The following is a 14869-nucleotide window of genomic DNA, read 5'->3' as shown; positions in this document are numbered from 1 at the left end:
CCCTCATTGGTCAAGCAATCCACTGTTCAAATTTGTCATGCAATAAAATAACACATCCTCCACGTCTGACCCAGCGGAAACGCCACATGCTGAATCTGTGAATGCCAACGAATAAAATCACAATAAATGGATCAAAACAGAAGTTCACCTAAAATTTTAATTCTGCAGCATACGATTAAGAGAGGTGAATGAGCCAGAGCATATGGCTAGTTTCTCTGTTTCTATGAATTATGTGAATTGTTTGACGAAACAATTACTTCACACACACACAACTTTCCAAGTTCCACATCAGATTATGATTGCTTTTGCAGAATAACCACATCAAGTAAAGGATTCCTGAATCCCAAGTACTAAAACAGCTTAACATCTAGGGGCACCTGGGTGGCTTAGTTGGTTAAGCATCTGACTCTTAATCTCGGCTCAGGTCATGATACCAAGGTTTGTGAGATCAAGCCTGCTTGAGATTCTCTCTCTTCCTCTCTCTCTCTGCCCCTCCCCTGTGCACATACACGCTCTTTCTCTCCTTCGAAATAAATAAGCTTCAAAAAAAAAAGTAATATAGCTGAACATCTAGTGAGGATCAGTGTTCTGAACATGATTACATACAGCCAAGCTACTTGATTTATTACCTTCTCCAGCATTTGAACAGGTGTGCAATTATTAAAACTTTAGAAGAGTAAAAATAATTGATCGGTATTAAAATAAGAAATGCATTACCTCAGAATCAAAATCCATCAATAAAACAATTTTATCCTTGATGGAACTGAAAAGATTATGCTTGTGGATCAATTGGAAAACATCCTTATGTCTTAATGTTAAGTATATTTCCAGAGCATTGCCATAATTTTTGTCATAGGTGTACCTGGTAATACAAAATTTTTTACATTAATGTTCATCAACACTTCAATTAAACACACACATACACATATACAAATCATGTTTTGCAATATGAAAAACTGAAAAATTTGTTTAAATAGAAAAGTCCACTTTATTTGGAAGACTATTCTTTGGGATTTAACTATATGTGACCAGTAAGAACTTCTTTTTCAGAACCTTGCTTCCCGTTTCGCCAAACCTCAGGGAATTTACAATGGTCAAGTACTAAACATTTTCTTTTATAGAAATTTTCAAAAATTTTTCGTAGAAGTCCATATACCAGGCAAAGAAAGTATGATCCAAAACAAAGGGAATTCTTATTCCAGTAATAAAAAAATTCAGTTCCAATTTTTTACAAGCAGTGTTCAGCTGGCAAATGGATTCTATCCCAAAAGCTTTTCTGTCAGGGGAGCTTATAGAACTGACACGTGTTTTTTTTATTGAAACACTGTTTTTCACATTAATTCCGAAGCCAGCTCCTTAAAACCAACTGAACCTAAATTGTCCATTATTCGTTAAAAATTATTATGGGGTGCCTGGGTGGCTCAGTCAGTTAAGCATCCAGCCTTGGCTCAGGTTATGATCTCAGGTTATGTGGCCTGTTAGTTCGAGCCCCGCATCAGGCTCTGTGCTGACGGCTCAAAGCCTGGAGCCTGCTTCGGATTCTGTGTCTCCCAATCTCTATGCCCCTCCCCTGCTCACACTTTGTCTCTCTCTCAAAAATAAATAAACATAAAAAAAAAATTTTTTTAACAATTATTATTTTAAAAATATTTAACATTTATTCATTTTTGAGAGACAAAGACAGACAGAGCATGCATGGGGGAGGGGCAGAGAGACAGGGAGACACAGAGTCTGAAGCAGGCTCCAGGCTCTGAGCTGTCAGCACAGAGCACGACGCGGGGCTCAGACTCACGGACTGCAAGATCATGACCTGAGCTTAAGTTGGACACTTTAACTGACTGAGCCACCCAGGCGCCCCTGAACTCTAAGCCATTTTGGTGTACTTTCTTCATCTTGGCAAAAGACACAGGAAGATGGGAGAGGGGTGGCCTGAGGTGGTAGGGGTGCTCAGGAGAGGCTGACACAGGAACAGGGTTCCTGAGGTGACCCGCGGTATGCTTCTCTTTTCACTAGACCAGACCTGCCCCAAGGCAGGACTGTGTCTTACCTATCCCCGTGTCCCAGGCATAAAGAAGAAAGCCCAGCTCACCTGAAGTGCCCAACAAATATGAAAAATATTAACCAAGCTTCCATTTTCTAGGCTCTGACTCAGTGCCAGGCACTGTGCTTAATTAGTTCTTAATTATGACTTCTCCTTCAAACTTTTAAATCATCCCATTAGGAATGTATCCATCTTACAGAGAAGGAGGCTGAGGTTTGAGAGATTAACTGACACGCAGATCCAAGAGTGACAGAATCCAGAGCCTGCCTGGGAAACCGATTTTCTTCTGGAATCTAAGACCTGGCATTCTTCCCTTCCTGAACCACTGCCTCTACGTGGAGGTGCTGACGAGGGTCCCCTCTCCTCAGGGAAACAGACTGCATTACATTTGTACAGTTTCACATGTTTTCCTCACCTGCTAGCTGTCCACCGGAGGTTTATGAAAGGACTTTACTAAGACCGAATGTAGGAAAATGGTACAAAAGGCTCCCTCTTCTGCGTCCTCCCCATCCAGAGTGCACTAGATCTAAAATATGAAAAACTCCTCATGTGGACTGAATTGGAAAAAGCAGCACTAAATTGTACTCACAGTTCTGCCAGGGTTTTGAGTAGGGTCCTATTCTGACTATCTTTCTTCAGGTGATCCCGAACTGCTTGAACAATGACTGAATTATTGTACAGATCTCCAGGCCATTCTCGGATCAGAGTGGCAAAACCCTAATCAAGGGGGAGAAAACAGAAGAACACTCTATATACACAGAGTAACAATCCAAAAGGTTTAAACAATGCCTAAAAGAATTCATGTAAACAGACAGAATAATTTTATGATCAAAACTCTGGTCCAGGGGCACCTGCATGGCTCAGTCGGTTGAGTGTCCAACTCTTGATTTTGGCTCAGGTCACCATCCCAGGGTCATGGGACTGAGCCCTGCATCAGGCTCTGCACCGAGTCTGGAACTTGCTTAAGATTCCCTTTCTCCCTCTCCCTCTCTCTGCCCCTCTCCCCCACTCACATGCTCTCTCCCTAAAATAAAACAGACAAACAAACAAGCAAAACTTTGGTTCATGAACATATCACCAATTCTCAGGCTCTGGGTTTGGGGGCAGTGAGGGAGGCAGAAAATTACTGCCCACTAACCTCCACTTACCGTTTCTGGAAGAGGTAGTGCCATCCAGTTCCGCGCAAGTAAGGCAGCCCCCCAGGTGTTCAATAACGCAATGCCGCGCACACGGAGCTTAGGTTTGCTTTGCTCTAACCTCATTCTGGACAAACTGTAACGCTGGATGACATTCTCAACATCTTGAAGATGCTGCCCCAGTTGGCTACTTTCCTCCCCGCCTTCTGTGCCCGCTGTGTCTGGCCTCGTGTGCACTGGTCACACAGGTGTCCTGTGCAGCTGGCAGTGCCACACACGGTGGCTTGTTCCCACAGCAGAGTCACCGGCACCCCACCATCAGCAAGACACCATCTTTGTCCTCTTTCCATTCTTGCCCCTAAACCTGGTTTTGTGTAGGGGATTTGGGACTTTGGCTCAAGTCCTAGCCCCTAGCTGGATCTCACATTTTGTGGTTCTCGTAGAAAACCCCAGATCTTCAGATTGGATCCTGTTTCCCTCCTACGTTTGGTTATTGGCCAGTAGTATCCTGGGCATTCTCTGCCCTCCCATTCCTGGCTTCAGTGCTCAGGTTTTGTAACTCAAAAGTATGGCAGAGCAGTTTGCTTACTGATCCTTGACAGTTTGTAGAGAAAAACCTTAGATGTATTCAAGACAGCAAAGGGAAGTAAAAATCTTCATGTTATTGAAAAAGATATAATTAATATTAAGTATCTCAACTAATCCTTTAATAAACTACTATGAATTTAGTTAAGTGACATTCATTCATTTTAATGTTTGTTTATTTTTAAGAGAGAGAAAGAGAGAGCACGAGCGAGGGAGGGGCAAAGAGAGAGGGAGAGAGTAAATCCCAGGCAGGCTTCGCGTGGTCAGCCCAGAGCCCGATGTGGGGCTCGATCTCACAAACTGTGAGATCGTAACCTGAACCGCAATCAAGAGTTGGACGATTAGCCTACTGGGCCGCCCAGGCGCCCCACTTAAGTGAGATTTAGAAATGAAAATAGTGTGGTGGAATTTGCTTCTGTAAAGTACCAAGATTTGCTACAAAGAAAATCCCGAAGAATCAAGATCACAGTCTCCATTAAAGTCCTACCTAACTAACCCAGGAAGGATGGCAAGAGACCAAAACAATAGGCAACACGTTTTCCATTCAAACTGCAACCTTCGCACATAAAAGCACGATTGCTGTTTGACTTGAGAGGTTTGGGGAGAGGTGTACTTAAGTAAAGATGTTGTATCGGATAAAAGCATTAAATCAGAATATTAAAATGTTCTTCGAGCCAAAATGATACTTTGGATCAAGTTTCTGTTTTAAGACCGCATAATTTGTAAAATAAAAAAAAAAAAAAATCTGAAAAGATTCCCACCCAAACACTGGTGGCTCTCAGTAGCCCTGAGACCAGGAATAATACTGTTTGGGAAAGGCTTGGCTCCATTTTCTCTTCTCCCCTTTCATGTGACAGTCTTGCAGCACTGACAACTTCTCACACAAAATAAGACAAAATGACCGGTCACACTGTGTGACAGAAACATGATGACTCCTAAATAAACTGAAATAAACACTTATCATTAGGCTTTTCTCTGCTTATCCGGCTCCGTGCACCCTCGAACAGATGTGCTAAGAAATACTGATGCAATCAACCCTGTGGCCTTTACGATTAATCAGAGGACACGGTTATCAGGGGGCTGTTCTGATCAAGTGGGGAGAGTGAGAGAGCACCTCAGTGCCCATCAGAGTTAAGTACGAGGTTATACAGTGTTCATTAAATGAAATGCCAGAGCAGTTGTCCTACTTTTAATAAGCTTATACATTTGTCATCAGTATTATGAAACAAAGTTTAACTCACTATGGAGCTCTAGTGGCACAACTGGCTAGCCCATGGTACTTATAAAATAGTTCTGCTATGGGGCGCCTGGGTGGCTTAGTCCGTTAAGCGTCCAACTGCAGCTCAGGTCATGATCTCATCGTGTCTGGGTTCGAGCCCCGCGTCGGGCTCTGTGCTGACAGCTCAGAGCTCGGAGCCTGCTTCAGATTCTGTGTCTCTCTCTCTCTCTCTCTCTCTCTCTGCCCCTCCCCCACTCATGCTGTCTCTGTCTCTCAAAAATGAATAAATGTTTAAAAAAATTTTTTTTAAATAATAAAATAATTTTGCTAGGTTGTACCCCATAGAAACAAGCCATGAGGCGTCACTACCTCCAAGTAAATACAGCCACTTCATATCTTCATTTAGGAAGAAAACTGAGAAGTCAATATTCCAGACAGGTAGACAGCTGTTTTTTGTTTTCAATCTGATCTTTAGTGCTGTTTAGTGACACAAAATTTTCATCCACATAACACATGATCAAAAGTGTTGCTACAGAACACTGTTCCCTGGTCAATTCTGTGACAATTTAATTCAAAATTAAACATGAAATTAAGATTGAGGGAAGGTGGACAATTTATAAGAGCTTATGACAGTGACAATAAATTATGTAGACCCTTCCTAACAGTACTGACCAGGCAGACACCCTGATTATTCAGGAAAAAATACCTACAAAATCCAAGCTTAAGTCATGCTTGTTTCTTTTTGTCTCAGTCAACAGGCTTCCAGACATGAATCAATAGGATCAGTTTAAGGATACAGAATTTAAAACCATTTCTTGAAAAAGAGTTGAATCATGTGAAAGAATTGTAACACAATCATAAAAATAATAAAATTGTGGTTTCCATGGTTAAATTATATTATTTTAAAAAGAGGGCAGGTATACTAAGCTTCAGTATTTCTCAATAAAATTCATATTTTTCTCCATCATTTTTATAGGACACTCGTAATTCTCTTTTGGGAAGATGTACAAAGATGGAATATTTATGACAGCCACTCTCTCTACTCAGAACATACTGGAAAGAAACAGAAGTCCATTACGGGTCTTTATTCACTGAAGAAATCTTTTCCAATAACTATGGCCAATAATGGTCTATAATGGTCTCTCATTAGATCTTGTATAGAACGTATCGCTCTGCCCTGTGTCACTTACAGTCCAGTTGCTTAAAGCTTACCAAGGTGGTCTCCACCCTCAGCCTGTAAATCTACTGAAGATAGGACTGTGTTGTTTAAATTTCTCTTGGATCCAGCGCAGTTCTAGACCGTGGAAGGTTCTAAATAAAGCTCTGCTGAACTGAACGGAATGGGAAATGAATAGGAACCATGCCTCTAGCCTACATCAGCTGGCACCCAACATAAACGACAGAAACTATTACCATAAACTCTTCTAGGAGATCTACATCTACAGATCTAGAAAGGAGTAGATCCATGCTGTAAAAGCAAGGGAACAATACAGATCACATGTGCCTCAGGCTGCTTGAATCTTTCATATCCAGGAACACCTGGTGGAAAGTAACTGACCGCATATCTGCATTATCCGCATACGGGATCACTATTTTAAGGGGCCCTGTAGACCTTAAGATCTAAAATTCACGTCAGAGTTAAAACGTAGTAGTGTTTGCCATGGGACCTTCCTTAAATTCAATCTGTTATTGGTAAAAAAGGATCCTAACAAGGCACTCAGAAGCCAGGCATTCCAGTCTGCTCACCTCCTCCATGTATGAACCTTTTTGGAAGCCACCTCAAGTTCTGGTGCACATAAAGTCCTCCTTATCTTTTATTTTTTTTTTTTAATTTTTTTTAACGTTTTTTATTTATTTTTGAGACAGAGAGAGACACAGCATGAACGGGGTAGGGGCAGAGAGAGAGGGAGACACAGAATCGGAAGCAGGCTCCAGGCTCTGAGCCATCAGCCCAGAGCCCGACGCGGGGCTCGAACTCACGGACCGCGAGATCGTGACCTGAGCTGAAGTCGGACGCTCAACCGACTGAGCCACCCAGGCGCCCCCCTTATCTTTTAAAACATAACACCAAGATACAAGATGGCAGGGACAGCTGGTAGCATACTACGAGGCACCAAAAACGAACACCTATCACTGGGTTAGGCTCTTGGAACTTTCCCCGCCATCAATAAGCAAACAGATCTTTTCCAATCTCCTTCCCCATTCCTGCACACCGCGCCCCCCCCCCCCCCCCCCCAGGTTTCTCTTCATTCTGCCTTTGGCAAACTTAGTTCTGAGTCTCCAGCATCAATGGGTGGCTGCTCTTCTGTGTACGAAATCACCAAACAGTACTTAGTCCTTTTTCTTTAGCCCTTTCAAAGAGCCAAAGGAATTAGCTGTAGGAAATTATAAAGGAACAGAGGAACTGGTCACAATGTATGCAGACTAGAGATTTTCACGGTCTACGCAGACACGCAGACACGAGTGGGCATCAGGGTCTCACCTCAGCTTTATCTATCACACACGACCCGCGAATCTGCTCCCTTTCAACCCCCTGCTCCCCTGTATTACTTTTCTAGATTTCTTACCACTTTCCCATTGAGAGAAAGTAACTATGACCGTGTCAGAATGGCCGTACCTCATAATCACTTTCCAAAAATTCATGTAAGATCATTTCATAGATGAGTGGTTTCAGAACTGGGTCTCCCCTTGGCAAGTAAGGACTAATAGCCTAAGGAAGGAAAAGGAAAAAAATCTTTTCAGAAGGGACAAAATGAAACCATATTCCAATTACGTAGAAAATGTAAACGTACAGAGATCTTTTCCCACCTATCATAGGGTTATGTTGATAAAACCATCACAAATTGAGAATATTTTAAGTCAGAAATGCTTTTAAAGTACCCCCCTACCGAACATCACAGCTTAGCCGAGCGTACCTTAGATGTGCTCACATCACTTACATTAGCCAACAGTTGGGCAAAATCCTCTAAAAATAAAAGCACACGGCCTGCTTTTATTAGAAAGCATTGAACATCTCTTACTTTACCGAGTATTGTACTGAAAATGAAGAACAGAATGGCTGTGTGGGTAGAGAATGCTTGTGAGCATATGGGCTGCTGACCCAGGTGATGGTGCAGCTGACCTAATCGGGAGTTCCCCTTGGCTGCCCTGCCCGGCAGTGCGACAGAGGCTTGTCCCATGTATCACAAGGCCAAGAAAAAATCCGAATCCAAAGTACGGTTTCTACTGTGTGTCACTTTTGCACCAATGTGAAGTTGAAAAACCAGATGTTAAACTACTGTAAGTAGGAGACCATCTGTGTATTTTTACTTTTAAAAATGTAAGGCAACAGATGGGGTGCCTGGGTGGCTCAGTCAGTTAAGCATCTAACTTCAGCTCAGGTCAGGATCTCATGGTTCCTGAGTTTCAGCCTCGCATCAGGCTCTGTGCTGATGGCTCAGAGACTGGAGCCTGCTTTGGATTCTGTTTCCCTATCTCTCTGCCCTATTCTCATTGTGTGTGTGTGTGCTCTCTCTCTCTCTCCCAAAGGTAAACAATCATTAAAAAAAGTTGTTTTTTTTTTTAATGTATGGCAACAGAGTACTTTAGAAAATTATTATGAAAAAAATCCAAATAAACTCTGTCTTATAACACATTACAATATATATTCAAAAGTATCTATGACATGTACGTATGAATGAATGATGAATAAAAAACTGCCTCAGGTTAAACTTTCTCTCTCTCTTCTTCCTGATACTTCTAAATAATAGGAGGAAGAATGTCGCAGAAATAAAAGCTTTACCTGAAGTAATCAAGGAGTTACAGGTCACCTATCCCTATTTTTTTCCTTAAAATGGAATCTATCACTCTTTAAAAACTTATAATCATCATTTGAAATTAAGGGAAAATAACACACCTTGTGTTCTTTAGCCATTGGAGTGCTGTGTTGAGTGCTGAATTTCCAAACACTGTTAAATGACCCTGCAGTGCACTATGTACTCATCACCCTACTCTGTCCTGGAGACACAGACCTAGAGTCACCATCCCAAGGGGCTCAAAGCCTCAGAGGGATGGCATGCACACATCTAAACAGCCAACTGCAAGCCTGTGTGCTAAGTGTTCTAAGAAAGGGGTTCACAAGGTGCTGGGTGAGCAGGGGTGGAGCCTATATACTGAGGCAGATGCAATGGACACCAGGAGTCCATCAGGAAAAGAAAGATGGGGAAGGGCAGAGGGAACAGCGTGGAGCCATGGATGCGCACTGTGTTCAGGGAGACCAGAGGGGCTCAGAGACGTGGGACAGGGGTCACAGAAGTGAGCTAAATCTGGAGAGAAAGGGGAAGTGAGGCAATGAAAGCAATTAAGAATTATACTTCAAGCAGAAGGCAGGGAGAAGAACAGATTTAATTGTTAAACCGTTAGCCCTGGGTAGGGCTGTTCGTCCATCTGTCAGAAGGCTCCTGCAACGGCACAGACAAGAGTCAAGGCAGCAGCAGTGGAGGGGAAGAGAGGTGCTGACAAGGTAAGACAGAGCCGCAGATTAAACAGAATCGGGAGGCAGCTCAGATGTTCTCATCAGGGCAGCGGCTGTGAGCCGTAAAGCATGGAGGGATGGGTGTATCGTGAAGTCACAGATACAGACTGAGAGAGGGAGGACCAAATTTGGGAAAGCAACGGATTCATGTTCATCTGAGTGATTATCAGCAGTTCATGCAAGTAAAAATGGCCATCACGCATTTCCAGGACAGACACTGAATTTAAAAGAGAGGTCTGGGTTATGGAGCCATCAGCGTACACATGGCCACAGGACTGGATAAGATCCTCCAGGAGCAGCCCAGTGAACAAGACAAGAAGTGTCCCTGGGGGAAGAAGAAAAACATGCGGGCAAAAGTGCAGATGTCAGAGGGCGGGCAGCCTGAGCAACTGGGAATTTTTTTTTTTTTTTAAGTTTTTAAAAAATTTTTTGAGAGAGAGAGCACTGGTGGAGGAGAGGGACGGAGGAGAAGGAAGAGAGAGAGAAGGGGGGGAGGGTGGGAGGGAGAGAGGGAGGGAGACTCTCAAGCAGATTCCACAGTGTTCAGTGTGGAGCCTGACACAGGGCATGATCCCACAACCCTGGGATCATGACCTGAGCTGAAATCAAGAGTTGGCTGAGCCACCCAGGCACCCTATAACTAGAAATTTTTAAGAACATATTCATAACTCTAAGAGAAGGTTCACAAATATTGGGGAAAAAATTAAATATTTTAAACAAACATAACAATATTATTTAATCTGGATGTTATGCAATAAATTGAAAGGTAAATCGTTTCCTTCAAAGGAAACAATCAACAAAACTAAAAGGCAATCTTCAGAATGGGAGAAGATATTTGCAAATGACCTATCAGATAAAGGGTTAGCATCTAAAATATATAAAGAACTTATAAAACTGAACATCCAAAAAGCCAATAATCTAGTTAAAAAATGGGCAGAAGACATGAACAGACATATTTCCAAAGAAGACATACAAATGGCTAACAGACAAATGAGAAGATGCTCGACATCACTCATCATCAAGGGAATACAAATCAAAACTACAAGGAGGTTATCAACTCACACCTGTCAAATGGCTAAAATTAACAACTCCAGCAACAACAGATGTTGGCGAGGATGCAGAGAAAAGGGAACCCTCTTACACTGTTGGTGGGAATACAAACTGGTGCAGCCACTCTGGAAGAGAGTGTGGAGGCTCCTCAAAAAGTCAAAAATAGAAGTACCCTACCTGCGATCCAACAACTGTACTAGTAGGTATTTATCCAAAGGATACAAAATTACTGATGTGAAGGGATACACGCACACCAATGCTAGCAGCAATATCAACCACAGCCAAATTATGGAAAGAGCCCAAATGTCCATCGGCTGATAAATGGATAAAGAAGGTGGAATGTTACTCAACCAAAAAAAAGAATGAGACCTTGCCATTTGCAATGACATGGATGGAGCTAGAATGTATTATGCTAGGAGGGCACTTATCACATCAACAAGCATGAGGGGCACTGGGTGTTGTATGTAAGTGCTAACCACTAAATTTTACACCCAAAACTAATAGTACACTGTATATTAACTAACTGGAAATTAATAAGAACTTGAAAAAGAAAAAAAAAAGAAGGTAAAGACATGAAATATTGAATTACGTGTGATAGTTACATGGTCAAACTTTTCATCTGTCTTCCAACAAATAAAATATTATTTGAAAAGTACATTAATTCTTCAGTGCATTTGAAAAACGACTCATGTTTTTATAATCTGCAGGATGAGACTATACCTGCTTTCCGTATTTGTTAGAAAGGACATTAAACACTTCATCTAAACACAGAGAGAACTGGAGTGATGTAAGAAGGTATAACATATAGGTATATGTTTTATACACATGAAATATAAACCAGATTTATGTTCTGATGTTTCTTCCTAGCTGAGATAACACTCACTTCCCAGGAACCAACTGATTACTATGGTCTTCATTTTATTTCCATCTCAATATTAATATCCTACATACAAAAATTAAGAGTTAAAAATAAGGCTAGCTTACCTTAAGCTGTCCAATTTCTTTAAATTTATAAACTTCATATTCCCAGAGTGCTGCATTTTTCCCAAGAATTTTCTGGCATTTGCTGGCAGTCATCCCAGGGAGAAAGGAAAAAGAAAAAAAGAAAAAAAGAAAAAAAGAAAAAAAAAAGAATAAGTAATACATTTCCTCTATTGGTTTAGATAAATCTCTCATCGCAGAGTTGTGACAAATTTCTATCTCAAGTGCCAGTGAACATAAAGGTATTACTAGACAACCACTTGCCTGCATATACAAGGTTGACGGAAATCATGAAAATGGATATGAAATACTTAGAAATAAAGAGGAGTCCCTTTCAGAAGACTAAGATTAGGAGTTGTAGGAGTTTTCCCAATGATTATCCCGTTCTGGGTTTCCTACTAAGCCAGATGAGCACTGCTGGTTTGGGAACCAGCAGATTTGGGGCCTTGAAGAAATGTCACCATACCCAAAAGTACCAATTTAAACCACTTCTTGAATGGCTTGAAATAATAGACTACAAAATCAGACTTCAGAAAATTGGAAGCCTATCATTGTATATCATCTGGAGAAATATTTATATACGAATAAAAACTTAATTTACGCTGCAAAAAAACACATTTCCCTAAATCTCAGAAAATAATAGGTAGGCCTCAAAGCTAGGTGTCCAAGCTGCTGTGCAGTCCCGCAGGTGAGCACCCTGAAGCTCCAGGGGGAGCCACACCCACACACACCCACACAATCACTAGACAACATTTGTGTTCTTGCAAACCTGAAGCCTGAAATCTGATCAGTTCTGTTTAATTGCCACCCTCTTGTTGGCAGACCCCTCTCCTTGAATTATAGGCAGTGGTACTGACTGCCTTCTCAAGGATGTCTGTAGAGTGAACAGCCCTGGAAACGAGAGACACAGATAATGTTTCCCTCCAGAGCCGAGGGCAGGTTGGTGATGATAAAAATACCGTGTTCCTCTGAAGCTAAGGGCAGGCAGGATTACTGCTCATTATGAAAGAATTGGATGCCCTAAGCTCAGGGTCCCTTCTCCTGTAACACGACCGATGGCCTGCGCAGTGCCACCCGGAGGCCTTCTGTAGGAACTGGGGCTGTGGGATGTGGCACAAATGTGGACGCTCCGGCTACGGCTGCTGCTGAGGCAGGCCTGCGTCTCCGACCCACGAGTCACATCTTCTGCCAGCACCCGTGAAACCGATGTGCTACCTTGTTAGCTTATAAAAACGGTAAACTCTCACACACTTCATGTTTTTCACATCCTTCTCATTAAATCCCTTGTTTGGTGAAAATAAGACAGTAGGTGGGTAAGTAACAAAGCCAGGCTGCGGTTAAGGCCGCTAATACTCAAAAATTACCCCTCCAAGAAAGATCTAAAAAAATGCCAACCTCAGAGAATGGCTTATTTTACTGTAAACGTTTCTCGCTTCTACTTATACTAACAATAATTGTGAAAATATCATTATTACCGTGCTGCTATGTCATACTCTCCTTTCTCCACCAGGTGGTTTATATATGCCAAGCCAATGTCCTAGGGAAAATGAAATGAAGAAATTCCATAATTAACTGGAAAAACTGGGAAGGTGAGCCTCAGTTCCTGAGCAGGCCATGACCTTAGGGTCCTGCTGGCACACTACTGCTTAGAATCTGTTTTATACACCTTAGTGTGCTGTACGTAATTATGCTCATTTCCTTCCTAAGCATGTTTAAATGCATCTGTGTTTCTATTTTCACCAGGCACCCCTAGGTGATTTTTATTGTGGGGGGGAAAGTATATGAGATGTAAATAAACATGAAAATCAATTTTTTTTATAAATTTTTTTTTTTAACGTTTATTTATTTTTGAGACAGAGAGAGACAGAGCATGAACGGGGGAGGGTCAGAGAGAGGGAGACACAGAATCTGAAACAGGCTCCAGGCTCCGAGCTGTCAGCACAGAGCCCGACGCGGGGCTCGAACTCACGGACCGTGAGATCATGACCTGAGCCGAAGTCGACCGCTCGACCGACTGAGCCACCCAGGCGCCCCAACATGGAAATCAATTTTTTTTTTTTTCTGGAAATCAATTTTAATAAAAGGGATGCCCAGGTGGCTCAGTCGGTCAAACGTCCGACCTCAGCTCAGGTCGTGATCTCACAGTTTGTGAGTTTGAGCCCTGCGTCGGGCTCTGTGCCGACAGCTGGGAGCCTGGAGCCTGCTTCAGATTCTGTGTCCCACCCTCTCTCTGCCCCTCCCCCACCTGTACTCTCTCTCTCTCTCTCTCAAAAATAAACATAAAAAAAAAAAAAAAGATCACTAGGTTTCCAGTTTTCATCTGTGAACAATGGTCCTGCATTGGCTGATCTCTAAAGACCCTTCACACTCTTTCCATCTGCACATTCACTGTCACAATTAGCAAAGAAATGGGCTTTCAGTCACCGTATTTTTCCATAGTCCAAAATGCACTGAAAATTGTATCCGAGGTCCTAGATTCGTCTCCATGACACATATGACTCATTATGGAGACACTGAGGCAATCTGGCATTATGAAACTACTCTGGATACATTTTGGGATAATGCAAAGAAAACTTCCCCGCACACAATGGGAAAGTTTTGTACTTAAAGTGCATGTCACAAATCCAGTTTCCAAATCACCCAAAACAGCCTCCTAGCAGGTAGTCAAGCCTCTTGGTTACAAGCAGACACTGATTCAATAAAATGAAATATTTTGACCTTGCAGATTGGAAGGTCTGAAATAAAGTCTCTAAAAGGTAGGAAAAAACCTGTTCTTTTCAAATTACTTTCAGTCTCATTATAACTTATCAAAAGGTAAAGTTATGTTTCAAATAATAAAATTACACACTTACTAGAATCTTATGTCTTTTAATGTTCTTCTGGCTGATTTCAGCTGCCATCAAAGCTTCCTACATTTACAAAAGCACGATAAAGGGAGCAGAAAAGAAGGGAGGGAAAATGGAAGAGAGTGGGAAAGAAGATATTGAGGTTATAAACACTATACTTATTATGTTTTAAAGTTCTAGACTACATAAATAAAGCCCCATTTTCCCATGGCTTTTGCTTCAAGCATGGGCATTTTTAATGTTATGGTTGAATGAACCTCACTGCATTCAAACTCCAACAGAAGCAGTCAACCAAAATGAAGACTTCTCTTATTTCCATTTGAATGCATTTCCACATTAGGATATTGGAATCACATTTCAGAAACAAATCAAAATACAGCAACATCTCCGGGGTTCAAAGAAACAAAAAAATTCATCTGTCATTCTAAATCTGCATGACGTACGGTGACAAAGGGGCACTTTTCCTTTGTGGGATACAAAAAAACTTGATGCACAGTT

The 14869-nt window shown here is 41.9% G+C and overlaps 1 protein-coding gene across 1 annotated transcript in view; it reads right to left on the bottom strand.

The window, feature by feature from the left end:
* Positions 1 to 14869, bottom strand: part of VPS41 (VPS41 subunit of HOPS complex) — a 185476-nt gene that overhangs the window by 34472 nt on the left and 136135 nt on the right. Inside the window, exons 14-19 of the mRNA XM_047842845.1 lie at positions 14378 to 14434; positions 13001 to 13062; positions 11529 to 11610; positions 7599 to 7691; positions 2631 to 2758; positions 718 to 862 (exon numbers count right to left, since the gene is read on the bottom strand). Of these exons, the coding sequence (XP_047698801.1) occupies positions 718 to 862; positions 2631 to 2758; positions 7599 to 7691; positions 11529 to 11610; positions 13001 to 13062; positions 14378 to 14434 (567 nt within the window). The remainder of the gene's footprint in view (positions 1 to 717; positions 863 to 2630; positions 2759 to 7598; positions 7692 to 11528; positions 11611 to 13000; positions 13063 to 14377; positions 14435 to 14869) is intronic.

The sequence above is a fragment of the Prionailurus viverrinus genome, chromosome A2, assembly GCF_022837055.1.
Source record: "Prionailurus viverrinus isolate Anna chromosome A2, UM_Priviv_1.0, whole genome shotgun sequence".
Taxonomy (NCBI): Eukaryota; Metazoa; Chordata; class Mammalia; order Carnivora; family Felidae; genus Prionailurus; species Prionailurus viverrinus.
Note: the sequence above shows the minus strand (reverse complement) of the source record. Positions and strands in the feature narration are given on the sequence as shown.